Source organism: Entelurus aequoreus, linkage group LG07 (assembly GCF_033978785.1).
Source record: "Entelurus aequoreus isolate RoL-2023_Sb linkage group LG07, RoL_Eaeq_v1.1, whole genome shotgun sequence".
Classification (NCBI taxonomy): Eukaryota; Metazoa; Chordata; class Actinopteri; order Syngnathiformes; family Syngnathidae; genus Entelurus; species Entelurus aequoreus.
Window position 1 is genome coordinate 81,083,482 of NC_084737.1, and position 27,140 is coordinate 81,110,621.

At 41.1% G+C, this 27,140-nt stretch overlaps 1 protein-coding gene across 2 annotated transcripts in view; it reads right to left on the reverse strand.

The window, feature by feature from the left end:
- Positions 1–3,412: 3,412 nt before the first annotated feature.
- LOC133653212 (cadherin-like protein 26) overlaps positions 3,413–27,140 on the reverse strand; it is a 34,569-nt gene continuing 10,841 nt past the window's right edge. Inside the window, exons 6-18 of one of the 2 annotated variants that reach the window (XM_062052276.1) lie at positions 26,911–27,080; positions 26,694–26,822; positions 26,434–26,619; positions 26,096–26,361; positions 25,119–25,261; positions 24,822–25,052; positions 24,514–24,732; positions 14,170–14,294; positions 13,984–14,064; positions 12,956–13,018; positions 12,756–12,830; positions 5,241–5,288; positions 3,413–5,173 (exon numbers count right to left, since the gene is read on the reverse strand). In XM_062052276.1, the coding sequence (XP_061908260.1) occupies positions 4,946–5,173; positions 5,241–5,288; positions 12,756–12,830; positions 12,956–13,018; positions 13,984–14,064; positions 14,170–14,294; positions 24,514–24,732; positions 24,822–25,052; positions 25,119–25,261; positions 26,096–26,361; positions 26,434–26,619; positions 26,694–26,822; positions 26,911–27,080 (1,964 nt within the window). In that variant the 3' untranslated portion in view covers positions 3,413–4,945. Of the gene's footprint in view, positions 5,174–5,240; positions 5,322–12,755; positions 12,831–12,955; positions 13,019–13,983; positions 14,065–14,169; positions 14,295–24,513; positions 24,733–24,821; positions 25,053–25,118; positions 25,262–26,095; positions 26,362–26,433; positions 26,620–26,693; positions 26,823–26,910; positions 27,081–27,140 lie in introns of both variants that reach the window. The other variant, XM_062052275.1, reaches the window with a different exon arrangement.

Genomic DNA, 27,140 nt, shown 5'->3' on the forward strand with positions numbered 1-27,140 from the left:
AAGAGCAGGCCCAGTGAGAGGAGCAGTGAGAGGTGTAGTAGTGAGAGGAGCAGGAGTAGTGAGAGGTGCAGGAGAAGTGAGAGGAGCAGGAGAAGTGAGAGGAGCAGGAGAAGTGAGAGGAGCAGGTCCAGGGAGAAGAGCAGGCCTAAGGAGAGGGCAAGGTAGAGGTATAAGAATGCGTGGTGGTGGCATTCTAAGGGCTACAAGGGCAGTAGTGAGTGATGGAATTCGTGCCACTATCATTGACCATGTGATAAACCACGGTCTTTCACTAAGGGAGGCTGGTGAAAGAGTAAAGCCCAATTTGGGGCGGTCAACGGTTGCGTCAATTATACGCATCTTTCAACAAACCAACAGGTAAGTTTGCATTTTACATGGATTGTTTCTATTCTCACTTGACATGTCAATGAGGCCATACAGTAATGCATATGTTGATTTTTTTTTGTCCCTCAAAAGATTGTAACATCTTCCTCCCTCTGGGGGAAGAGGAAAGCTCCTTAATCATCAACAAGAGCTTGCCATAGTAGATATGGTTGTTGCAAATAACGCAATTAAACTGCATGAGATTCAAAGCAGAATTTTGGAGGACCAAGAGATATTTCACAATATCAATAGCATCAGCCTCGCAACCATTACGCGGACATTGTCCAAACACAGAGTGCGGATGAAACAGCTCTACACTGTTCCCTTTGAGAGGAACAGTGAGCGAGTCAAGGTGCTACGACAACAATATGTCCAGGTATAGTGTGTATATTCAATTATATGTACAGTTCTATAAACTTTGCACTTTTCAAGTAGGTAACCTACTCAGTAATAGGTTACAGTACTGTATGGTATATAGTACTATAATGGCATGATTTACATACATTTTGTTTCAGAGAGTTATGGAATTGGAGGCCAACCAGGCCCCTCATGAATTCGTATACGTGGATGAGGCAGGATTTAATCTGGCCAAAAGGCGTCGACGTGGAAGAAACGTCATTGGAAAAAGGGCCACAGTTGATGTTCCCGGACAGAGAGGGGCAAATATCACTATGTGTGCGGCAATTTCAAATGCAGGATCACTCCACAAATGTCAGGTTGGACCTTACAACACTGAGCGCCTCCTTGCTTTTCTCGACGATATCCACCAGCGCCTGGTTCCAGAGCAGGATCAGGAGGGTGAAAACAGGAGGACCTTCGTTATCACCTGGGACAACGTGGCCTTCCATCACTCACAAGCAGTTACAGTTCTTATGCCTTTTGATCTCTCTCTCTCTCTCTCTCTCTCTCTCTCTATGTCCACTACTTGATGTCCATACCCCCCCCCGCCCCCCACACCCCTGATTGTAAATAATGTAAATAATTCAAGGTGATTATCTTGTGTGATGACTGTATTATGATGATAGTATATATGATAGTATATATCTGTATCATGAATCAATTTAAGTGGACCCCGACTTAAACAAGTTGAAAAACTTATTGGGGTGTTACTATTTAGTGCTCAATTGTACGGAATATGTACTTCACTGTGCAACCTACTAATAAAAGTCTCAAAAAACAGCATGGTTTGAGGTCCACCCAAGACTGATTCGTCTATTTCTTCCACCCTATTCACCTTTCCTCATCCCCATAGAGGAGTTATTTTCTACATGGAGGTGGAAAGTCTATGACCATCAGCCACATGACCAGTTGTCCCTCCTTGAAGCCATGGATGCTGGCTGCAGGGACATCACAGTTGATGATTGTCAAGGGTGGATCAGGCATTCCAAGCGGTTTTATCCAAGGTGTATCGCCTTGGATAACATCAGATGCGATGTGGATGAAAACTTGTGGCCTAACCCTGAAGATCGCAGGGATTAGATACTATAAAGGAATTTTGTGCTTTTTTTTAGTTCTCCCTTTTTACTGGGCTTTTTGCTGTTGCTTTTTTGTTCATGGATATTTTGTTAACTTTACTGTAAACAATACTGTAAAACGTTTTCTGTTGTATCATACTGTAAACAGTATTTCTACTATACCTCCTGTAGTAAACAGTAAAGGAAAAAAAACGGATTCGCTTTTTACTGGAATGTTTTGAATGTGAACATTACATGTGGATATACAGTTCCCAACCAAAAAAATAGGCGTAGAAAACTGTGGATTGCATGTTTTGCATGCAAATACCTGTAAAACTGAAACATAAAAGTCTACGCAGTTTTTGTAATGTCCACAACAGCCAGTATTTTGAAACCTGGTGTACTTTGATTGGCTGCATGTTCCTTGTGAAGTGAAAACAAGAGTTATTGTTTGAAATAATAATTTCATTTAGAGTCAGATGTCCAGTGTTTTGGTAAAGTTAATGTGTGCAGAGAAAGATGTCTTCTATTTTGAAATGAAGAGTTAGTATATAGTTAACAAAATGTGCTTTTGAGAAGAAAATTATTTATTTGGCCAATTGTGTTTTGTAGGTGTAAGTGTCACGATTTAACAAGATGGCGGACCCAAAAGCAGACAAGACAGGCAGATTAAAAGTCCAAAGGGTTTAATTTGGGCAAATGAGGGATTAGGGAAAGGCGTCGTCAACTGGAGTGGAGGTGTCTGGCAGGCAGGCAGGCTTAGAGGAGGTAGGCACTGGATGCAGAGGAAACAATGGTGAGTCGAGGAACAAGATAACAGGAGCAAAGGCACAAACAAAAGATCATCAAAAGACTACTAGAACTGGCGAGAAGCGTTACCACATGGAGAGCTGTGAAACGATCTGGCAGCGTCGTGTGAGGAGGCCAGGGCTTTTGTGGAGTGGAGGTGATCAGCTGATGGCAGGCAGGTGAGTAGGCTGATCAGCGCCAGGTGTGCCAGACTGAGAAGCCAGGAACCCAAACTCCGCCCACACATGACCACACCCAGACAAACAACACAGACACACAAGACACTGCAGGGACTGTGACAGTAAGTCTGTGTTAAGAGTTTAGTAAAAGTATTTTAAGTATAGGTAAGCGCTTGTTAGCGATGGAAAAAAACTGTAAATACTAAACTAGATGGAGACAATAATCACCACCAAACACCCTTTTCTCCCAATTTATTAAAAGGCCACTGATAAGCTTTGATCTGCAGGATTCCAAATATAATAGCAAATTCAAACTCCTATTCAATATTCCACATAAATTTACAACATTTCAAAGGAGACCTGTCATAATCATTTTCCATACTTTGTGCTTCTCTAGAGCAATTACACACGATTACCCACTCAAAATGTTTGGAAGATATTTTTAGATTTGCATCAAATCCATGTATACAGTATATATATATATATTCCACCCACCCATCCATCCATTTTCTACCGCTTATTCCCTTCGGGGTCGCGGGGGGCGCTGGAGCCTATCTCAGCTACAATCGGGCGGAAGGCGGGGTACACCCTGGACAAGTCGCCACCTCATCGCAGGGCCAACACAGACAGACAACATTCACACTCACATTTATATATATATATATATATATATATATATACATAAAGTAGATAGAATCATTTGGACAGGGGCCAGGCTAAGCCATTGTTGCCCACGAGTCCAAACGTTTGGGCAGGCCTGGTCTAGATCATTTCTAGTGGATATGCTTTGGTTTAAATTGTGTATGAATGTTGCTCCACACTCACTTTTAGAACACGCTGTCCATTTGTGGAAACCGTTTAGGGATCCCCTTGAAAACGAGATGCTGTATCTAAAGGGACTATCCAAATACATTGAAATTGAGGTGCTCCCTAAATATGATTTAAACCCTCCATGCCACACCCTCTTTAAAGTCTCATAATTGATGTTTTAAAAATGGACACTAACCCTAACCCTTACCCTAACCGCCCGAATGCAGCTGAGATAGGCTCCAGCACCTCCCGCGACCCCAAAAGGGACAAGCGGTAGAAAATGGATGGATCTTGAAGACGAACATCAGCGTTTTTATTTACATTTTTTGGTCGCGATAAAATAAAACATTCTTAGGTACAGGGTCCGGGTCAGGGTCAGGGTTCGTCTGGTCACATCAATAAGTAAAGCTGCCCGCTCAGATCAATATCAATATAGCACTGCATATAATTATTTACTATTATTATTATTGTGCCCATGCCAAGATGATATGAAAATAACACTGTAGCCTATTGTCTGTCCTGTTTCCTGAGACCAAACAACAATATTGTAATGGCACCTCTTTTCAAGGCTAATCAAATTTTGCAGTGGTCCAAATGTCGTGTGAAAGTATTTATTTTATAGACATAGATCAGGCGGGAGGGTATGAAAAGAAAAGGAATACGAAAGCAGTTTCAGCTGGGGAGGGGGTCTTCAAATCTGTAGGCTGCTGCCGTTTGGTTTAGTGCACCTAAGGAGTTTGATATGGTGCACCTAAGGAGAACACCCAGGAAGACTTTTCACGTATTCACCTTTATAACTCATCAGATAGCAAAAATATCTCACAGAGAGTCTTTTATATTCCTAATGAATGAAAACAAAAAATAGAGTCTCCAACAAAAATGTTACCTGTGCTCGTGCCTGCCGGGCGCGACATTTTGCCCTGGTTTTGGACTTGCTTTGGCATGGTTTACTGTAACACGACCAAATAACAACAGTTGTAGGTCTAACAGAGGAAAAGCACAATAGAGTCCTCTTTCCTTGAATCATGTCCTGAGAAACACACTCTACATAGCAGGATAGTATACATTGTGCCAGACACAAATGACATGTTCTGATAAACATTTTGTATAAGACATAAAAATTTAAAAAAACTGCCATCAAAAGAAAAAATGTCATAATTTCAAAGCAAAACATCAACCCAACAACTCTATTGAGATACGCGTATATAACGGAAATTTACAGTGTTTTCATGGCACAATATCAAATGTTAAGAATGTCACTGTGAAAAATAAGTCCAAAATAAAGCATTTCTGTATATGACTTTTTGATGTAAGACTGGTCCTTCCTTGAGAGTGGCTCTAAACAAATAATTAGCCACTCTTGTCCTGTGAAAGTTGTGTGCCTTTTTCTCCTATCATCTGGTTGCAGATGCAACCCAAGTGCCCAAATTGTGGTCCCAAATCATTCAGGAAGTGAAAATCTTCTCCCGAATTGCTGAAGGACAGCTCATCCAGTGACTGGCATCTACTGCCCTCTCCTTCATAAGCATAGTCATGTGCTTGGTACTCTGGGTGGTTTCTGTCCATCATGTGGATTCTCTGTGGGGTGAATGGGTTACATGGCTGAACAGAACATAGCATGATGCAACACAAACAATCCTCTTACTCTGTTGAGCTGATCTGAAATGTTATTGTTGGACCTCAAGGAGCCTCCCTGCACACAGACAATTGGATTGTCATTGTAGTGCTGTGGAAACAAGTAAAATCTGAAAGGTGAATATTTGGAAATATTGCATATTTTTGAACTAATGTTAGGATTATATTTTATAACACAAACATTTGTGCCAACAGTGTTGTCTTTTTTCTTCTGTATGTGACCCCCAAGATAAACAAGTCAGATGTATTAAAGTCACATTTATTTTTGACATTGCAATAATAATAATACAAATGATAAATTGCATTTATGTTTCTCCCCAGCAGGATGCTCTCTCATCGACCGCTGGAGAAGGAATGAGCCGTTCAGGCAGGAGGAGGTTTTATAGGAGTGCTGTAGGGGGCGGGGCTTACGCTCACAGCTGCAGTGTCGTTAGTGACTCTCAAAGATAATTCCTACGTATGTGATGTGTCTGCTTGACATATTATGTGCATCACATAGTGGACAAACACACAGGTGAGTATTATGGTATTTGACGAATGTAATAAAATGTTTGCTTTGATGTACCTCTGTGACTCCTGTTTTATGATGTGTTTGAATCAAGTTCCTGATTTATTCGGACCTTTTTTAGGTTCCGGTAGCAATTTTTCTGACTTGTAGCCCCTCACCACATTCACACGGTGTCTATGCACACACATGTTTTACAAACAAAGTCACTAGTGGGCCCACGAACGGCAGGACGCCACCCAAACGACAGATTGGAGGCACGGGCCGGTTAGGTTTAGAGTTGGGGTTAGGGTTAGGGTTAGGGTTAGGGGGAGGAGAGGGTGTGCACTGTCCATCGACAACCTGTCCAAGCAACGTCCACGCCAAACAAAGGACCCGCCGAGGACCCTGAATGAAAAAACTCAAGTCGGTGTTGAATGGTGTGTCAAACACATATGTGGGAACACTAATTAATTATGGGCACGACTGGCCCTAAAAAAAATTGTGGTATTTTGCCATGGCAAGTCTTTCGCTACGCATTTCTGTCTGTTTGACCTTCATCAGGTGGACTTGCAATAAACGCTCAAGCAGGATTACAAACATCTTTCTAACTGCGTAAGAAGGATAACAAACATCTTTCTAACTGCGTAAGCAGGATGACTTTCATCTTTCTAACTGCGTAAGCAGGATGTCTTTCATCTTTCTAACTGCGTAAGCAGGATGACTTTCATCTTTCTAACTGCGTACTTCATGCCTACTTGGACTCTTCTAGTTCCCTAGTAGGTGTGGCACTTCTAATCCCTGAGGCTAATTAATATTGGCTTCCCCATGTTTCTCCCCAGCAGGATGCTCTCTCATCGACCGCTGGAGAAGGAATGAGCCGTTCAGGCAGGAGGAGGTTTTATAGGAGTGCTGTAGGGGGCGGGGCTTACGCTCACAGCTGCAGTGTCGTTAGTGACTCTCAAAGATAATTCCTACGTATGTGATGTGTCTGCTTGACATATTATGTGCATCACATAGTGGACAAACACACAGGTGAGTATTATGGTATTTGACGAATGTAATAAAATGTTTGCTTTGATGTACCTCTGTGACTCCTGTTTTATGACGTGTTTGAATCAAGTTCCTGATTTATTCGGACCTTTTATAGGTTCCGGTAGTAATTTTTCTGACTTGTAGCCCCTCACCACATTCACACGGTGTCTATGCACACACATTTTTTACAAACAAAGTCACCAGTGGGCCCACGAACGGCAGGACGCCACCCAAACGACAGATTGGAGGCACGGGCCAGTTAGGTTTAGAGTTGGGGTTAGGGTTAGAGTTAGGGGGAGGGGTCTGTGCACTGCCCATCGACAACCTGTCCAGGCAACGTCCACGCCAAACACAGGACCCGCCGAGGACCCTGAATGAAAAAACTGTCGGTGATGAATGGTGTGTCAAACACATATGTGGGAACACTAATTAATTAAGGGCACAACTAGCCCTACCAAAAAGTGTGGCATTTTGCCATGGCAAGTCTTTCGCTACGCATTTCTGTCTGTTTGACCTTCATCAGGCGGACTTGCAATAAACGCTCAAGCAGGATTACAAACATCTTTCTAACTGCGTTAGCAGGATGACTTTCATCTTTCTAACTGCGTAAGCAGGATGTCTTTCATCTTTCTAACTGTGTACTTCATGCCTACTTGGACTCTTCTAGTTCCCTAGTAGGTGTGGCACTTCTAATCCCTGAGGCTAATCAATATTGGCTTCCCCATGTTTCTCCCCAGCAGGATGCTCTCTCTTCGACCGCTGGAGAAGGAATGAGCCGTTCAGGCAGGAGGAGGTTTTATAGGAGTGCTGTAGGGGGCGGAGCTTACGCTCACAGCTGCAGTGTCGTTAGTGACTCTCAAAGATAATTCCTACGTATGTGATGTGTCTGCTTGACATATTATGTGCATCACATAGTGGACAAACACACAGGTGAGTATTATGGTATTTGACGAATGTAATAAAATGTTTGCTTTGATGTACCTCTGTGACTCCTGTTTTATGATGTGTTTGAATCAAGTTCCTGATTTATTCGGACCTTTTATAGGTTCCGGTAGTAATTTTTCTGACTTGTAGCCCCTCACCACATTCACACGGTGTCTATGCACACACATTTTTTACAAACAAAGTCACCAGTGGGCCCACGAACGGCAGGACGCCACCCAAACGACAGATTGGAGGCACGGGCCAGTTAGGTTTAGAGTTGGGGTTAGGGTTAGAGTTAGGGGGAGGGGTGTGTGCACTGTCCATCGACAACCTGTCCAGGCAACGTCCACGCCAAACACAGGACCCGCCGAGGACCCTGAATGAAAAAACTGTCGGTGATGAATGGTGTGTCAAACACATATGTGGGAACACTAATTAATTAAGGGCACAACTAGCCCTACCAAAAAGTGTGGCATTTTGCCATGGCAAGTCTTTCGCTACGCATTTCTGTCTGTTTGACCTTCCTCAGGCGGACTTGCAATAAACGCTCAAGCAGGATTACAAACATCTTTCTAACTGCGTTAGCAGGATGACTTTCATCTTTCTAACTGTGTACTTCATGCCTACTTGGACTCTTCTAGTTCCCTAGTAGGTGTGGCGCTTCTAATCCCTGAGGCTAATTAATATTGGCTTCCCCATGTTTCTCCCCAGCAGGATGCTCTCTATTCGACCGCTGGAGAAGGAATGAGCCGTTCAGGCAGGAGGAGGTTTTATAGGAGTGCTGTAGGGGGCGGGGCTTACGCTCACAGCTGCAGTGTCGTTAGTGACTCTCAAAGATAATTCCTACGTATGTGATGTGTCTGCTTGACATATTATGTGCATCACATAGTGGACAAACACACAGGTGAGTATTATGGTATTTGACGAATGTAATAAAATGTTTGCTTTGATGTACCTCTGTGACTCCTGTTTTATGATGTGTTTGAATCAAGTTCCTGATTTATTCGGACCTTTTATAGGTTCCGGTAGTAATTTTTCTGACTTGTAGCCCCTCACCACATTCACACGGTGTATATGCACACACATGTTTTACAAACAAAGTCACTAGTGGGCCCACGAACGGCAGGACGCCACCCAAACGACAGATTGGAGGCACGGGCCGGTTAGGTTTAGAGTTGGGGTTAGGGTTAGAGTTAGGGTTAGGGGGAGGAGAGGGTGTGCACTGTCCATCGACAACCTGTCGAGGCAACGTCCACGCCAAACACAGGACCCGCCGAGGACCCTGAATGAAAAAACTCAGAGTCGGTGTTGAATGGTGTGTCAAACACATATGTGGGAACACTAATTAATTATGAGCACGACTGGCCCTAAAAAAAATTGTGGTATTTTGCCATGGCAAGTCTTTCGCTACGCATTTCTGTCTGTTTGACCTTCATCAGGTGGACTTGCAATAAACGCTCAAGCAGGATTACAAACATCTTCCTAACTGCGTAAGCAGGATGACTTTCATCTTTCTAACTGCGTAAGCAGGATTACAAAAATCTTTCTAACTGCGTAAACAGGATTACAAACATCTTTCTAACTGCGTAAGCATGATTACAAACATCTTTCTAACTGCGTAAGCAGGATGACTTTCATCTTTCTAACTGCGTAAGCAGGATTACAAACATCTTTCTAACTGCGTAAACAGGATTACAAACATCTTTCTAACTGCGTTAGCAGGATGACTTTCATCTTTCTAACTGCGTTAGCAGGATGTCTTTCATCTTTCTAACTTCATCTTTCTAACTGCGTACTTCATGCCTACTTTGACTCTTCTAGTTCCCTAGTAGGTGTGGCACTTCTAATCCCTGAGGCTAATTAATATCGGCTTCCCCATGTTTCTCCCCAGCAGGATGCTCTCTCTTCGACTGCTGGAGAAGGAATGAGCCGTTCAGGCAGGAGGAGGTTTTATAGGAGTGCTGTAGGGGGCGGGGCTTACGCTCACAGCTGCAGTGTCATTAGTGACTCTCAAAGATAATTCCTACGTATGTGATGTGTCTGCTTGACATATTATGTGCATCACATAGTGGACAAACACACAGGTGAGTATTATGGTATTTGGTGAATGTAATAAAATGTTTGCTTTGATGTACCTCTGTGACTCCTGTTTTGTGATGTCAACTTGGAGGTTTGATGTCAACTTGGAGGTTTGCTCCTTGCAGCTGCCCTTTTTTCCGTACCCCTTTGTACGTCACAGAAATTGGTAGTATTGCTCAGAAGAAAACATTACATGTCGATAACAGCATTCCACTTGCTCAACACTTTGATTAATAAATGTGGGATTTGGGGTTATGAATGATCATTCAAAAATGTTCAATGTTTCATGGCTGTATGTCAAATCACTTCAAATATATAAGAAACAGCTTTATTGGCCAGGTATGTTTAACAGACAAGGAATTGGACTTGGTAGTCAAAATTAACGTTGTCCCTCACTTGCTCCCAGAGCTGAATGGTTCTATCAGGCTTGTCCCTGACAGTTTGGCCATGTTTTAGTTTTTCCTCTGCGTTTGTCTTTGTTTCCTGTCAGTGCTCTTATTTTGGTTATTTCCTGATTATCTCCCTGAGTGCTTTGTCCCCTCAGCTGTGGCTGATTGGCACCTGGCCACACCTGGTGTCAATCAGCCAGCTGCTATTTGAACCTGCCTTCCCCTCCAGTCAGTGTTGGATTATTGTCGCTAATACTTGTTGATGTCGTTCCGACCTGTCGTGTCGATATCAGTGTAGCTGTATGCAGTAAGCTATATTTTGTAGCTGTTTGTAGATTACTGTCTTTTTGTTCCTAGTCCCTGTTTGGTGGATCCCTGTTTCCAGTTTGTCCATTCCTAGTTCCTGGTTTGTGTCTTTTCTTTATTTTTCACATTTTGGACATTAAATCATGTTTTCTCGCACAATGCCTGCCGCCTTCTCTGCATCTTGGGGTTCATCACCAACACAATGTGACAGGTTCTTCTATTTACAGCAAGTCCAAAACACTGCTAGCCCTGTGCTACATTCATAACATGCTGGAAACATGGCTGTAATTACTCACACTGTACTACAATCATAACATGCTGGAAACATGGCTGTTATTACTCACACTGTACTACAATCATATATCCTTCATAGTTGACATGCTGGAAACATGGCTGTAATTACTCACACTACAATCATATATCCTTCATAGTTGACATGCTGGAAACATGGCTGTAATTACTCACACTGTACTACAATCATATAATCCTTCATAGTTGACATGCTGGAAACATGGCTGTAATTACTCACACTGTACTACAATCATATATCCTTCATAGTTGACATGCTGGAAACATGGCTGTAATTACTCACACTGTACTACAATCATATATCCTTCATAGTTGACATGCTGGAAACATGGCTGTAATTACTCACACTGTACTACAATCATATATCCTTCATAGTTGACATGCTGGAAACATGGCTGTAATTACTCACTGTACTACAATCATATAATCCTTCATAGTTGACATGCTGGAAACATGGCTGTAATTACTCACACTGTACTACAATCATATATCCTTCATAGTTGACATGCTGGAAACATGGCTGTAATTACTCACACTGTACTACAATCATATATCCTTCATAGTTGACATGCTGGAAACATGGCTGTAATTACTCACACTGTACTACAATCATATATCCTTCATAGTTGACATGCTGGAAACATGGCTGTAATTACTCACTGTACTACAATCATATAATCCTTCATAGTTGACATGCTGGAAACATGGCTGTTATTACTCACACTGTACTACAATCATATATCCTTCATAGTTGACATGCTGGAAACATGGCTGTAATTACTCACACTGTACTACAATCATATAATCCTTCATAGTTGACATGCTGGAAACATGGCTGTAATTACTCACACTGTACTACAATCATATATCCTTCATAGTTGACATGCTGGAAACATGGCTGTAATTACTCACACTGTACTACAATCATATATCCTTCATAGTTGACATGCTGGAAACATGGCTGTAATTACTCACACTGTACTACAATCATATATCCTTCATAGTTGACATGCTGGAAACATGGATGTAATTACTCACACTGTACTACAATCATATATCCTTCATAGTTGACATGCTGGAAACATGGCTGTAATTACTCACACTGTACTACAATCATATATCCTTCATAGTTGACATGCTGGAAACATGGCTGTAATTACTCACTGTACTACAATCATATAATCCTTCATAGTTGACATGCTGGAAACATGGCTGTAATTACTCACACTGTACTACAATCATATATCCTTCATAGTTGACATGCTGGAAACATGGATGTAATTACTCACACTGTACTACAATCATATATCCTTCATAGTTGACATGCTGGAAACATGGCTGTAATTACTCACACTGTACTACAATCATATATCCTTCATAGTTGACATGCTGGAAACATGGCTGTAATTACTCACTGTACTACAATCATATAATCCTTCATAGTTGACATGCTGGAAACATGGCTGTTATTACTCACACTGTACTACAATCATATATCCTTCATAGTTGACATGCTGGAAACATGGCTGTAATTACTCACACTGTACTACAATCATATATCCTTCATAGTTGACATGCTGGAAACATGGCTGTAATTACTCACTGTACTACAATCATATAATCCTTCATAGTTGACATGCTGGAAACATGGCTGTAATTACTCACACTGTACTACAATCATATATCCTTCATAGTTGACATGCTGGAAACATGGCTGTAATTACTCACACTGTACTACAATCATATAATCCTTCATAGTTGACATGCTGGAAACATGGCTGTAATTACTCACACTGTACTACAATCATATATCCTTCATAGTTGACATGCTGGAAACATGGCTGTAATTACTCACACTGTACTACAATCATAACATGCTGGAAACATGGCTGTAATTACTCACACTGTACTACAATCATAACATGCTGGAAACATGGCTGTAATTACTCACACTGTACTACAATCATAACATGCTGGAAACATGGCTGTAATTACTCACCACCGTGTGCCACTGATGGCCTTTGGACATTCCTCTGTGAGATTGCTGGCCCAATGAAGTCATGTCAGAGTTCCTCTTTTAGAAACAAACATTAATATACAGGTTTCAAAGTGGGATAGCAATGCATATATTAAGGTAAGTCCCTGAAAATCTATAATATGTGCTGTGTCAATGAAGACAAATATAGTCTTGTTACTCACCAGAGTGAGCCCAGCATTGTAAGTATCAAGGTATTCTGTCATTATTGGAGCCACTTGAGTTATCTGAGAAAAAAAACAAAAACATTTCTAGTAAAAAACACTGATAAATGTGTTTGGACTCATGTAGCTTTATATGGCAAATACTTGAGAGTGTGTTGAAAGACGTGTCAGAAAAGTTTCAGGACAACTGCAATTGATCACATTCTTGGAAGTGAGCGGTATTATTCACTGCGAGTATTTCCACAAAACTGGACAATTAGCATGTCTACTGTCGGGACAGCGCATGATCAGTTGTTGGAATGACGCACATGCAACGTGCAGGTAAAAGCTGATTTATTGATAGAAATGAAGGGAGCACCATCCTGATCAAGGCAGTGAACCACTGATGGACAGAACACGCAGACGTGCCAACAGAATACCGAGATGAACAGGCGCTGTCCAGAGGATGGCGGTGGTTCATCCATATGCAATCATGACATTTACAAAAGGATCCCGCTGTGTTTCCTTTATCAGTTATGTGAGAACAGGTGAACATTGTCACATAACAATGTGGCTGCTACTCCATGAAAACAGGCATGCTCACAACGCCCTGAACATCCACTTGTTCCTGGCTCCCAAGAAGATGGCATTGCTGGAGCAACAGCTCCGTTTAAATTGTTCTTCTTTTTCATGCTCAATGAGGTCATCAATGGGCTCTGGTTCGCATGAAGGTTTTGCGTGGCAGAAAAGAAGAAATGTGGCTGGGTTGCGCCCAGATTCTACCAGTCTTGGAACACACCTCAAATATATCTGGCTGTATTGGCTATAGTGGCTCCATTTATCTTAGCTCTTTGAGGGTTGCATTTTTGACAATCATAACATTTTATTAAACAAGCGTTCTGTTCTGGTAGTCAACTTCATCTCAAATTAAAAAAAAATAGAATTTGTATTTCTTCTACTATGTAGTTGTTGACTGATTCCATAGTGCAAACACTAATTAAACAGAAACATTCAGTTGCCAAAAGGTCTTGGTCTATAACAAGTAATACCTGAAGAGTGCCCGGGTGTTGTCCATTTGTAAAAGTCATTGCGACATCCTTTGCACGTGTCAGCAGCAAGGATGGCTCAGTCTAGCACAGGCACATTGGAAAATAACTGAACTTGCAGACAGTACAATACAATAGCTGGTTTATTTCCTATTGTCATTCCTCGTCATTTGTGTAAACCCAACACACCTTGCATTCAGAACCGCCTCCTTCTTGGTTGTACTTGATTAAGGTCTGGTGGCCCTCATCTGGTTGGACCTCGGACACATGCTTGAACTTGTTTCGACACTTACACGTCAGGAGGAATAACAGTACTGCAAACACATAAAACAAACAGTTTGTATGCATAAGGTGAACAAAGGACCTGTGAATAACACCCAAGATTCCCAACACGATACGAGCGTCCAATGGCCTACAGACGAGACTGTAGGCTGTGCTGTTGTCATAGTAACACTGTTGCATTGTATTGTATTGTATTGCAAGGATTTATTTCGGACATGTGCAAGAACAAAAAAGGGAAAAAACGAAACGAAAATAGTAATGTAAAGAAAAATAATACTAATACAGGAATTTGTGTTTTCAAATATGTTTAGTTACAAGGTTATAAGGTTCAGGATGTTTAGCATTTTTCCCCTTCCTTGTACTTTGTAAACACTTAAGTTTGAACGGTTTCTTAAAGTGGATCGTATTAGTACATTATCAATCCATTTCATAATTTATTTCCACATACTGATATATACTAAAGGTCTTAAGTGTTGTACGTGTGTACAAATGTTCAAATTACATTTTTCTCTAAGGTTATACTTTGTCTCTTTTGTTGAGAGTAATTGTTGTACATTCTTGTCTGGCAGGTTATAGTTTGCTTTGTACATCATTTTAGCTGTTTGCAAATGCACCAAATTGTTGAATTTCAATATTTTTGGTTCAATTAAGTGTTTGTATGTTTTCTATATTCTAAATGATGTACAAAACCCAAAAGCAGTGAAGTTGTCACGTTGTGTAAATGGTAAATTAAAACAGAATTCAATGATTTGCAAATGATTTTCAACATATATTCAATTGAATAGACTGCAAAGACAAGATATTTCATGTTCACACTGAGAAACCAATGTTTTTATTTTGCAACTAATCATGAACTTAGAATTTAATGGCAGCAACACATTGTACACAATTTGACACAGGGTCATTTTTTAGCACTGTTTTGCATGGCCTTTCCTTTTAACAAGACTCAGTAAAGGTTTGGGAAGTGAGGAGACACATTTTTGAAGGGGAATTATTTCCCATTCTTGCTTGATGTACAGCTTAAGTTGTTCAATAGTCCGTGGTCTCTGTTGTGCTATTTTAGGCTTCATATTGCACCACACATTTTCAATGGGAGACAGGTCTGGACTACAGGCAGGCCAGTCTAGTACCCGCTCTCTTTTACTGTGAAGCCACGTTGATGTAACACGTGGCTTGGCATTGTCTTGCTGAAATAAGCAGGGGCGTCCATGGTAACGTTGCTTGGATGGCAACATATGTTGCTCCAAAAGCTGTATGTACCTTTCAGCATTAATGGTGCCTTCACAGATGTGTAAGTTACCCATGTCTTGGGCACTAATACACCCCCATACCATCACAGAGGATGGCTTTTGAACTTTGCGCCAATAACAGTCCGGATGGTTCTTTTCCTCTTTGTTCCGGAGCACACAACGTCCACAGTTTCCAAAATCAATTTGAAATGTGGACTCGTCAGACCACAGAACACTTTTACGTCAATCCATCTTAGATGAGCTCGGGCCCAGTGAAGCTGGCGGCGTTTCTGGGTGTTGTTGATAAATGGCTTTGGCTTTGCATAGTAGAGTTTTAACTTGCACTTACAGATGTAGTGACCAACTGTAGTTACTGACAGTGGGTTTCTGAAGTGTTCCTGAGCCCATGTGGTGATATCCTTTACACACTGATGTCACTTTTTGACGCAGTACCGCCTGAGGGATCAAAGGTCACGGGCATTCAATGTTGGTTTTCAGCCTTGCTGCTTACGTGCAGTCATTTCTCCACATTCTCTGAACCTTTTGATGATATTACGGAGCGTAGATGTTGAAATCCCTAAATTCCTTGTTGAGAAATGTTGTTGTTCAACAATTTGCTCAGGCATTTGTTGACAAAGTGGTGACCCTTGACCTGTGACCCTTGACCTTTGATTGATTGATTGAGACTTTTATTAGTAGGTTGCACAGTGAAGTACATATTCCGTACAATTGACCACTAAATGGTAACACCCGAATAAGTTTTTCAACTTGTTTAAGTCGGGGTCCACTTAAATTTGTGACCCTCGCCCCGTCCTTGTTTGTGAATGACTGAGCATTTCATGGAAGCTGCTTTTATAGCCAATCATGGCACCCACCTGTTCCCAATTTGCCTGTTCACCTGTGGGATGTTCCAAATAAGTCTTTGATGAGCATTTCTCAACATTCTCAGTATTTTTGCCACTTGTGCCAGCTTTTTTGAAACATGTTGCAGGCATCAAATTCCAAATGAGCTAATATTTGCAAAAAATAAAGTTTTCCAGTTTGAACGTTAAATATCTGCAGTCTATTCAATTTAATATAAGTTGAAAAGGATTTGTTGTATTCTCTTTTTTGACAGGTGACAATTTCACTGTTTTTGGGTTTTATATTATTATAACTGATATTTGTTTGTAACAGTTGGTGAAAGAAGAGTACTTTTTGTAATTATTTCCCCATATTTGTAGACAATTATGGAAATACTAGCGAGTAGAAGAGAATATGAACTGAGTTGTCATCCTCAATATATTTAGCTTGAGTGATTATTGAAGTATTTCTTGCTACCTTATGTTTTATATGAGATGTCAAGTTCATTCTATCTTTTTTTAAAAAAAATATTCACACATGTAGTTTATTTCACTCTGTCAATAACTACTCCATCTATTTGTATTAATCTTTGACTTTCTCTTCTGAGATTGTAGGATACACTCTGTCAGTCCCAGAATTGATTCCTGGGGTACGCCACAAGATAGATTTAGCTCTGTCGACAAACGTTTGGCTCGCTTCAGGTATTGTTTCTATTGTAATGCCATACCGTTCTATAATTGGTCAATTAGAATATTATTATTGTATGGAATGCTTTTGTCAGATCAATAAACAGCAGCTTCACACTATTTATGTGTGAAGTTGCCCCGATTTACATTTATTCACAATTTTTCACAATTTAGGTGATTTTTTCATATGTCATCTTCTTGACGAACATCAAGATGGAATTTATTTCTATGGTGTTATTCAAGTCCTCAACTTACTGGGCTCAATGTTGCTACCAGAGTTTTTGATCATTTTGAAGCTCTTTTGACCACTGATTGCGATTACAGCCCCAGAAGAGTTAGCTAGCATCTTCGGACAATGTTTGGTCCGGTAAGAAGCACACATTTGCTGAAGTAAGGCCAATTGGAAGAGCTGTTAGCCTCCAGCCAACGGCCCCCATGCACCGCAATCATACTTGCCAACCCTCACGATTTTCCCGGGAGACTCACGAATTTCAGTGCCCCTCCTGAAAATCTCCTGGGGCTACCATTCTCCCGATTTTTTCCCGATTTTCACCTGGAAATCAATATGGGGGGCGTGCCTTATAGGCACTGCCTTTAGCGTACTCTACAACTGTCTTCACGTCCGCTTTTCCTCCATACTAACAGCGTGTCGGCCCAGTTACATAATATATGCGTCTTCTACACACATATACTTGTAAGTGAATGCAAGGCATACTTGTTTAACAGCCATACAGGTCACACTGAGGGTGACCGTATAAACAACTTTAACACGGTTACAAATATGCGCCACACTGTGAACCCACACCAAACAAGAATGACAAACACAATTCGGGAGAACATCCGCACCGTAACACAACATAAACACAACAGAACAAATATCCAGAACCCCTTGCAACACTAACTCTTCCGGGACGCTACTATATACACCCCCGCTACCACCAAACCCGCTCCCCCAACCCCCCATCTCCAGAATTCGGAGGTCTCAAGGTTGGCAAGTATGACCGCAATTCAAAGCAGATACCTAGTAACGAGAAGCTTCAATGAGATTGCACGGCAATAGTTTGGAGCTGTGTTAAAGTGTTTCGATCACACAGAGTGATCTCTGTTTACGGGATGACACCTCCAGTTGATCGCTGGACGGCGCAAGGTATGAAATTGTTGAAATGAACAAGTTACAAGTACTGCAAGTTGCTAAAGAGGTAACTGCTGTTAGCGATAAGCTGCAATGTCAAAAGCTTAAAAGAACCATCAAATCCTGGAACTTTCAGTGTCATCTGGATTAAATGAGTCTCTGGATACAAGAAACGATAGAAAGCAAAACTTAACGTTTCAAAAAGTAGCTGAACTTAGAGAAGAAATAGAAAAAGCAAGATTAGATAATAAGTGTGTAACGGTACGTGTATTTGTATTAAACTGTTTTGGTACTGGGTGTTCTGTTCGGAATGAAGGTGCACTGAACGAGTTTCCACGCTGACATATTAAGTAGCGCACCGCAAGTACGGACATAAGTAGCGTACCGCACGTTGTGTAAATAATGCACAACACATGGCATGATAGCAACGACCGAGCTAGGACAACATGCAAAAGCCAGAGCTGGAAGACCCTCCTGCCTCGTTAAAATCTCCCGTTTGGGAACACTTGGGCTTTGCGGTGCGATACAACAATGGAGGACGAGAGGCGAACAAAACGAAAGTGGTTTGCCGACATTGTTCAACAGCGGTAGGGTATGCTTCTGGCAACACGTCAAACATGTTAGTCAAGTTAGCCAGGCACTACCTCGCCATACCTGATAGCTCCGTGCCCAGCGAAAAGGTATTTTCCACAGCCGGAGACATTGTAACTGCAAGCAGGTCTGCTCTTTCTGCACACAATGTGGGTAAACTGATTTGTCTGGCAAAAAACATGAAGATTGAGTGAAAGTCACCAGGGTTATAGGCTGGGGGGGGGGAATAAAAGTTAATCTGAGGCTGAGTTGATTTAAAACTGTTTAATGTTGCACTTTTTATAAGTAGAAGAAAAGTTTTGTTAAAATCTGAGTCATTTTATTCCATCCGAGCAACAACTTGAAGCAGTTTAATGTTGCACTTTATATGTCAAGAAACCAATTCTGAGCCTTATCTTATTTAGTTTGAGTTTTTATTTGATAAATGTTGACCACATTAACCCTGGCAATGGACCCTGTGTGTGTATATGTATGTTATTGTTATGTGTGTGTATATGTATGTTATTGTTATCCTGAGCGTTCATGACTGCCTGTGTGTGTATATGTATGTTATTGTTATGTGTGTGTGTATGTGTGTGTATATGTATGTTATTGTTATGTGTGTGTGTGTATGTGTGTGTATATGTATGTTATTGTTATCCTGAGCGTTCATGACTGCCTGTGTGTGTATATGTATGTTATTGTTATGTGTGTGTGTATGTGTGTGTATATGTATGTTATTGTTATTGTTATGTGTGTGTGTGTATGTGTGTGTATATGTATGTTATTGTTATCCTGAGCGTTCATGACTGCCTGTGTGTGTATATGTATGTTATTGTTATCCTGAGCGTTCATGACTGCCTGTGTGTGTATATGTATGTTATTGTTATCCTGAGCGTTCATGACTGCCTGTGTGTGTATATGTATGTTATTGTTATCCTGAGCGTTCATGACTGCCTGTGTGTGTATATGTATGTTATTGTTATCCTGAGTGTTCATGACTGCTTGCTGTTGCACTGATCAGCCTAGTGGTGGCTCACATCCATCACACACAGAGCTATTTCTATTTTTGGGTAGAATTATTATAGTGTTCCCAATGTTAAAAGGATAAAGTCATTTTTTACAAATTTGGAAAATAAATAATCAGGAAATGTATATTTTGTTGTTTTCTTACTGTACCGAAAATGAACTGAACAGTGACCTCTAAAGTGACGTACGTACCGAACCGAGATTTGTGTGTACCGTTACACCCTTCTTAGATAACAAAGCAGACTTGGAATGAGCAATATTAGAACAAAAGGAAGGTCTGAGAAGTCTGCAGGAAAATATAGAAAGTCTGCAAACTCAGAATAATAACGCGAGAAAGAAAATTCAAGAAATGAGTCAAGAGATGAAGATTCTCCAAAGAAAGTTTTCGCAGTGAAACATAATCCCGAGGAATATCATAAATGAAATGGATCAGGATGATTGAATGACATCATTGTGACAGGGCACCAAATTAAAACAAAGATCCCCCGCGAAAGGTATGAATATTGGACGAGAACCAGAAGAAACGGATGTCTTCAGCAGATTAGCAAGCGGTGAACTTTCTGCAATCAAGGGAAATTGAAGCAGACACAAACACCATCCAAATATAATATTCTATACCATCTTTATTTATAAAGCCCTTTAAAAACAACCACAGTTGAAGAACAAAGGACTGTACACCACAAAGAAATACAGGCAAAGGACAGACTAAAACATAACATTTAAAACAGAGGTAAAATGCAAATTGAAAAAGCAAATACAAATTATCCTAAGAACAATTTGTTAGATAAAAAGCAGTTAAAAAGTTAAAAACAGTTTAAAGTTTCATGCTAGGTTGAAAGCCAGTGCATAAAAATGGGTTTTAAGAAGGGTCTTAAAAATAGCCAAAGAAGGGGCCTGGCTCACATGGAGAGGGAGATGGTTCCAGAGTTTGGGACCCGCAACAGAGAAGTCCCTGTCCCCTTGGACTTTGATTTGGGTACCTCCAGGAGCAGCTGATCAGCTGACCTGAGGGAACGGGTGGGGGCATAGAGGTGGAGCAGCTCAGAGAGGTACGGTGGGGCAAGACCACGTAAGGATTTAAAAACAAGTAAGATCATTTTAAAATGGACTCTAAAAGACACAGTGGAGGGAGGCTAAAACAGGAGTAATGTGCTCTCTTTTTCTTGTATTAGTTAAAAGTCGGGCAGCTGCATTTTGGACCAGCTGCAGACGTGAGAGGGAGGATTGACTAATTCCAAAATATAAAGCGTTACAGTAATCCAGCAGAGATGTGATAAAGGCATGGATTACTGTCTCTAACTGTTGCCTAAAAAGAAGGTTTTTAACCTTGGCCAGCTGACGTAAATAAAAAAAAAAAGCTGGCTTTCACCACTGTGCCAATCTGACGCTCCAAGTTAAAATCACGGTCAATACCAAAGCCCAGGTTGGTGACCATGGTCTAACGTGCAAAGCCAAGGGGCCAAAGTCAACAGGGGGAGCTCACAGGTACCACTGGGTCCAAACACTATTACTTCTGTCTTCTTTTCATTGAAATGTAAGAAGTTTAGGGCCATCCAGGCCTTGAGAACAGTCAGGATCAAAGCCCGCTCTGAACCATGGATGAATCCAGACCTATTAGCTGCGATAAAAGACAGAGACAGAAAATACTCAGAATACCAAAAGTGCAAAACCGAAGTAGACAAACAACCCAATAATAACCTTATATCACTCCTTACAACACTCAAAAAGCAATGCAATAAATTAAGAAATAAGACAACCAACCTGACTAAATCCTTAAAAAAAAATACATTACCGACAAAATAGAGGAAAACACAAATAAGCCACGTGAGCTCTGGAAAATCCTCAACAACCAGCTTCCTGGTTGCAGCCAGAAACTTAAAACCAGACTCACCAACATCAGCATCAAGGAGGGTGACTCCCTCATTACAGACAAAATGAAGGTAGTTAGCAGACTTAACACCTTTTTCACCAGCATAGTTACAACTCTTGTCAACAAGCTGTCCCACCACTCTGGTCGCTTTGGTGTAGAACACATTAAAGCCTTCTACAGAAAGCTAGGAGTATCCAACAACGATTTCAAATTAGAAATGGTCTCAGCTGACAAGGTGTTTAAAAAATTGAGCGCGCTCCACCCAAACAAGGCCACCGGCCTTGACAATATCCCCTCCAGATTCCTCAGGGACTCTGCCACCACCATTGCCCCAATCATCATGCACATAATAAACCTATCAATTACTCAAGGCCAAGTACCAAAAGATTTCAAAATACCAAGAGTAACTCCCCTCTTTAAAAAAGGAAGCAAATTAGAACCTGGCAACTACCGACCTGTTTCTATTCTCAGTTCCATTTCGAAAGTAATGGAGAAAATAGTTTATGAACAGGTCGATAGTTACCTTGCCACTAATAAACTTGTGTACTCATATACAAATTCCAATCCGGCTTCAGAACTAACCACTCCACTGAAACATGCCTTCTCTATGTGAGCGACCACATCAAACATGAGGTGGACGCGGGCAAATACTGCGGCATGGTCATGCTGGACCTTCACAAGGCCTTTGACACCGTTAACCACATTATACTGTTAGATAAGTTCAGAGCAATCGGATTTGATAAAACCTCATCGAGCTGGATGCAATCTTACTTGGAGGGGAGGAAACAGGTGGTAGAGGTGAACGGCACCGTGTGTCCCCCCCCCCCCCCCCCCTCTCTCAGTAAGCTGTGGAGTCCCCCAAGGCAGTATATTAGGGACTTTACTGTTCCTAATATACATAAACGACATGTCATCAGCATGCGACTGTGAATTGTTCTTGTTTGCGGATGACTCGGCCCTGCTGGTATCAGACAAGGACAAGTCACAGCTGGAGAAAATCCTCAGTGCTGAGCTGTGTAGAACTTGCACCTGGCTCGCTGACAACAAGCTATCCATACACTTGGGTAAAACAGAATCCATCCTGTTTGGGTCCCAATTCCACCTTAAGAAAGTCAGTGACTTCACTATTGAAGTGGGTGACATTGTTATCACCAGGAAGGATGAGGTCACCTACCTAGGTTCCATTCTAGAGGCTAATCTTTCCTGTGATAAAATGGCAACCAAGGTAATCAAAAAGGTCAACCAACGGACGACATTTCTCTATAGAATCTCCTCTCTGGTCAACAAAAGCACCATGAAGATTCTGGCGGGAACTCTCTTTCAACCCTTTTTCCATTACGCATGCACCTCCTGGTACCCTAGCACCTCCAAAACCCTCAAATCTAGACTTCAAACATCTCAGAACAAGCTAGTCAGGTTACTTCTAGACATCCACCCCAGATCCCACCTCACTCCTACCCACTTCTCCAAAGTGGGCTGGCTCAGGGTGGAGGACAGAGTAAAACAACTTGCACTGAGCCTAGTCTATAAAATCCGATACACCTCCCTGATACCGAAGTACATGTCAAACTACTTCCTTAACGTAAATGACCGCCATAACCACAACACCAGAGGGAGCTCCACTAACCACGTTAAACCCAGATTCTGATCTAACTTAACTCATTCTCTTTCTATGCCACATCAATGTGGAATGCACTCCCAACAGGTGTAAAAGAAAGGGCATCTCTATCCTCCTTCAAAACCACACTAAAACAACACCTCCAGGCAACTTCAACCCTAAACTAATTTTCTCTGATGATGCAATTGTTGATGACTGAAGTGTTGACATCAACCCAATCCTAACCCCCCCCCCCCCTCCATATCCCACACCCCGGATTGTAAATAATGTAAATAATTCAATGTATATACTCTGATGATTATCTTGTGTGATGACTGTATTATGAAAATAGTATATATCTGTATCATGAATCAATTTAAGTGGACCCCGACTTAAACAAGTTGAAAAACTTATTGGGGTGTTACCATTTAGTGGTCAATTGTACGGAATATGTACTTCACTGTGCAACCTACTAATAATAGTTTCAATCAATCAATCAATGATATCATCAAGACAAGCAAGTAGTGGCTGCATTGAAGAGGCATGATTTCTCTTTAACGCAAAATAAATGTGTGTGTCATCAGCATAACAATGGAAATAAATATCATACTTTCTTAGGATTGAGTCCAGGGGAAGTAAATAAATAGAAAAGAGCAGTGGCCCTAAAACTGAGCCCTGTGGGACCCCACATGTCAAGAGAGCAACAAAGGATTCTGAACCAGCAACATTTACAGAGAAGATCAAATATGACGTCAGCCAACTCAATGCAGTACCACAAATGCCCACTTGATGCTGTAGGTGGCTAATTAAAATATTATGGTCCACCGTATCAAATGCTGCTGTTAGATCGAGTAAGACTAAAATCACATAAACATGCATCCCACTGAATGGAAGAAACAACAACAACACTACCCCGGTCACCCTCGTGAAACTCGTTAACAGGAAATGTAGGCAACACGGCACCAATATCATGAAATAATAAACATAGATTCAACCAGTTGGATAGCTAAAATGTCAAGAAGTTGAGTGCTTGAATCCTTAATCAATGATACAATAAAAGTAATGTGTCTATGTAGCTAAAATACCTGGAGTTAATAATACAATAAATATACAATGAATCCTTCAAAAAAACAAGGACTGAATACTGTTCATGAGTCTGATTGGGTTGGGTATGGTGTTAAACTGGACATTGCTCCCTTAAATCTCAGCGAATTTAGACTGACCTTTTCAATAGAACTTAATTCTGAGCGATATTTTTGCTCCATCACAGTGTAGGTGAAGATGGTGATACTCACCCAAAAATAGGAGCAATCCTGCTATTATCAGTCCAATGGCAGCTGCTCCCAGACTTGTTGAGAGCCGTTTGTGGTGACACACGTTTCCCGCTTGGCAATCACACACCGTTATGACCGCAGTGTCCTCTCCAGACATGCCTTGTTGATCCTCAATCAGAAGGGGTACTGTGTATTTGCCATTAGCAAGTGTCTTCAGGCTAACCAGCCCAACTTCCTCACCTGACGCAGAATGAAGAGAAGCACGAGTGGTCTCTAGAATTTGGACCAATTTCAACTTTGAACAGAAAAGCTATAATTACAACATTTACCGGTGGAGGGGTCCACTTTCCATCGCTGTAACTGGGTTGCATCATCACGCTTCAGTGAAACGGTAAAGGGTCCGCTGTAAGGGTGTGAATCCAGATCCTTTGCAGCAATCATGACTTTGTTGAACTTGTTTCCACACATTGTGACGCTAGTGTTGATCAGCTTTGGCTTGTTGTCATTTACATCCAGGAGGTGAACCAGTACGGTTCCGGTGCTCGTAGCTGGAGGATCACCTTGTTAACAAATATTTGTATTATTTGGTGTTTTGTCCTATATGGTCGTTAGTAGTGGCTTCATACCATCATCTATTGCAGCCAACAGTATTTTATAAATGTTGTCATGGACAAAGGGTGACTCCCGGTCCATTTTCTTAGTGGTTGTGACTTGTCCTGTTTTCTTGTCAATTGTCACCCAATCAGCTGCATCTTCTATCTTTGTAAACCTAGAAAACATCATGTTTTCAATTCCCTCAATGACATATTGTATTGCCATTGTTATTGATTCTAACAATGTGAATGTCTGTTCCATATCATCTGTGTAGTTTTGAAATAAACACCAATTCACCGGTTTAAAGAAAAATCCCAATTAATCTTTCTGACACCTTTAACCAATTCATCTTGATACACATTTGACACATAAAGATCAAGTTGGTCCATTTATTTGTATTGTTATGGTTAAAAGATCCACAAAGATGTATTTAAAGTTATGCTCATAGTGAATAATATTTACAAAGCCCAAAACCAGTGAAGTTGTCACGTTGTGTAATTCGTAAATAAAAACAGAACACAAGGATTTGCAAATCCTTTTCAACTTAAAATCAATTGAATAAACTACAAAGACAAGACATTTAATGTTTGAACTGAGAAACTTTTTTTTTTTTTTGCAAATAATTATTAACTTAGAATTTGATGGCAGCAACACATTGCAAAAAAGTTGGCACATGGACATTTTTACCAGTGTGTTACATGGCCTTTCCTTTTAACAACACTCAGTAAAAGTTTGGGAAGTGAGGAGACACATTTTTGAAGTGGAATTCTTTCCCATTCTTGCTTGATGTACAGCTTAAGTTGTTCAACAGTCTCCCTTCTCATATTTTAGCCGCCACACATTTTCAATGTCTGGACTACAGGCAGGCCAGTCTAGTAAAGCATCCACTTCCTTTTAGAAGTTGTCTCTCTAGATCTGCATTTGCCATTGTTTTCAGGTAGCCATTGATCAGCCAGCATGAGGAGTTTGTTTCTTGAAGTGGTCATCATCGAATCATGTAAACACCCACCTAATGTTTGATATGTCCGAGTCCACATCAAGAACCTTTGGAGTGTACAGCAATCTTCCTGGTTCCTGCTCTTCTTTCTCATAGACTTTGACGGTATATTGTTCAAAGTCAGGAGGGTCATTAACGTCTGTCACTTTCATTGTAATGTTAACGGTATCCCAGAAGCCTTTGCTGGTGGTTGCTGCATCCCCACAGACATACAATGCTTCCTCATTCTCTACCCTGATTTGCAGCGTTGTCATGGTTGTTCTCTCGAAATCTTTCCCCTAGAGGGCACACATGCCAAGTCAGCTTTGGTGCAGCTCCAGTCGTGTTTGATGAATTGTTGACACATTTACCTTGATGACACTCAAAATACCCTCATTAGTCTCAGGGTCAGTTTCAATTTTGTAGTTGTTTTCCTCATTTCCTTTGACAAAGAAGTATTTGGCCCGCCAGCCAGGGGTTTTAGGAGTGTCTTTGTCTTCTACTGAAAGCCTTAAAACATTTTCACGTGTGACCATTTCCTGAATGTCACCAAGATACTGCATAGATGGAGTATCAACATCATTAGGAACTTCAATAGTACTTGTTGCAGTATGATACAAAACGAGCTTGCCTTCTTTGCTTTGAACGTCGGCGGATGACTGTTGCTGTCAATGATATTGAGAGTGATGACAGCGGTTGATGACAGGGATGGTTTTCCATGATCTTTCGCCTGAAGTATTATTTCATACGTCTTTACTTTCTGAAACATATAGACCAGTATTATACTTGGGATGTCACGTGAACAAGTTTTATCATGCGGCCTTAGGTAGGAAGTTAGCAAGACTTACGTCGTAGTCAAGACATCCTTTAAAAGTAAGCTGAGCCAGCCGGTCATCAATCTGGTGTAAATCCATTTTGGGGAGTTGTGGGGACTGTGATATGACACTCAGGCTAATGGTGGAGTTCGGGGTGTTCACTCCATCAGGGTCTGTGACCTCGACCCTAACTGGCAAGAGGCCTTGGCAGGAGTTGACACCCAAGGTAGTAAGAGTAAACAAGTAAAAAATAGGATGTAAGG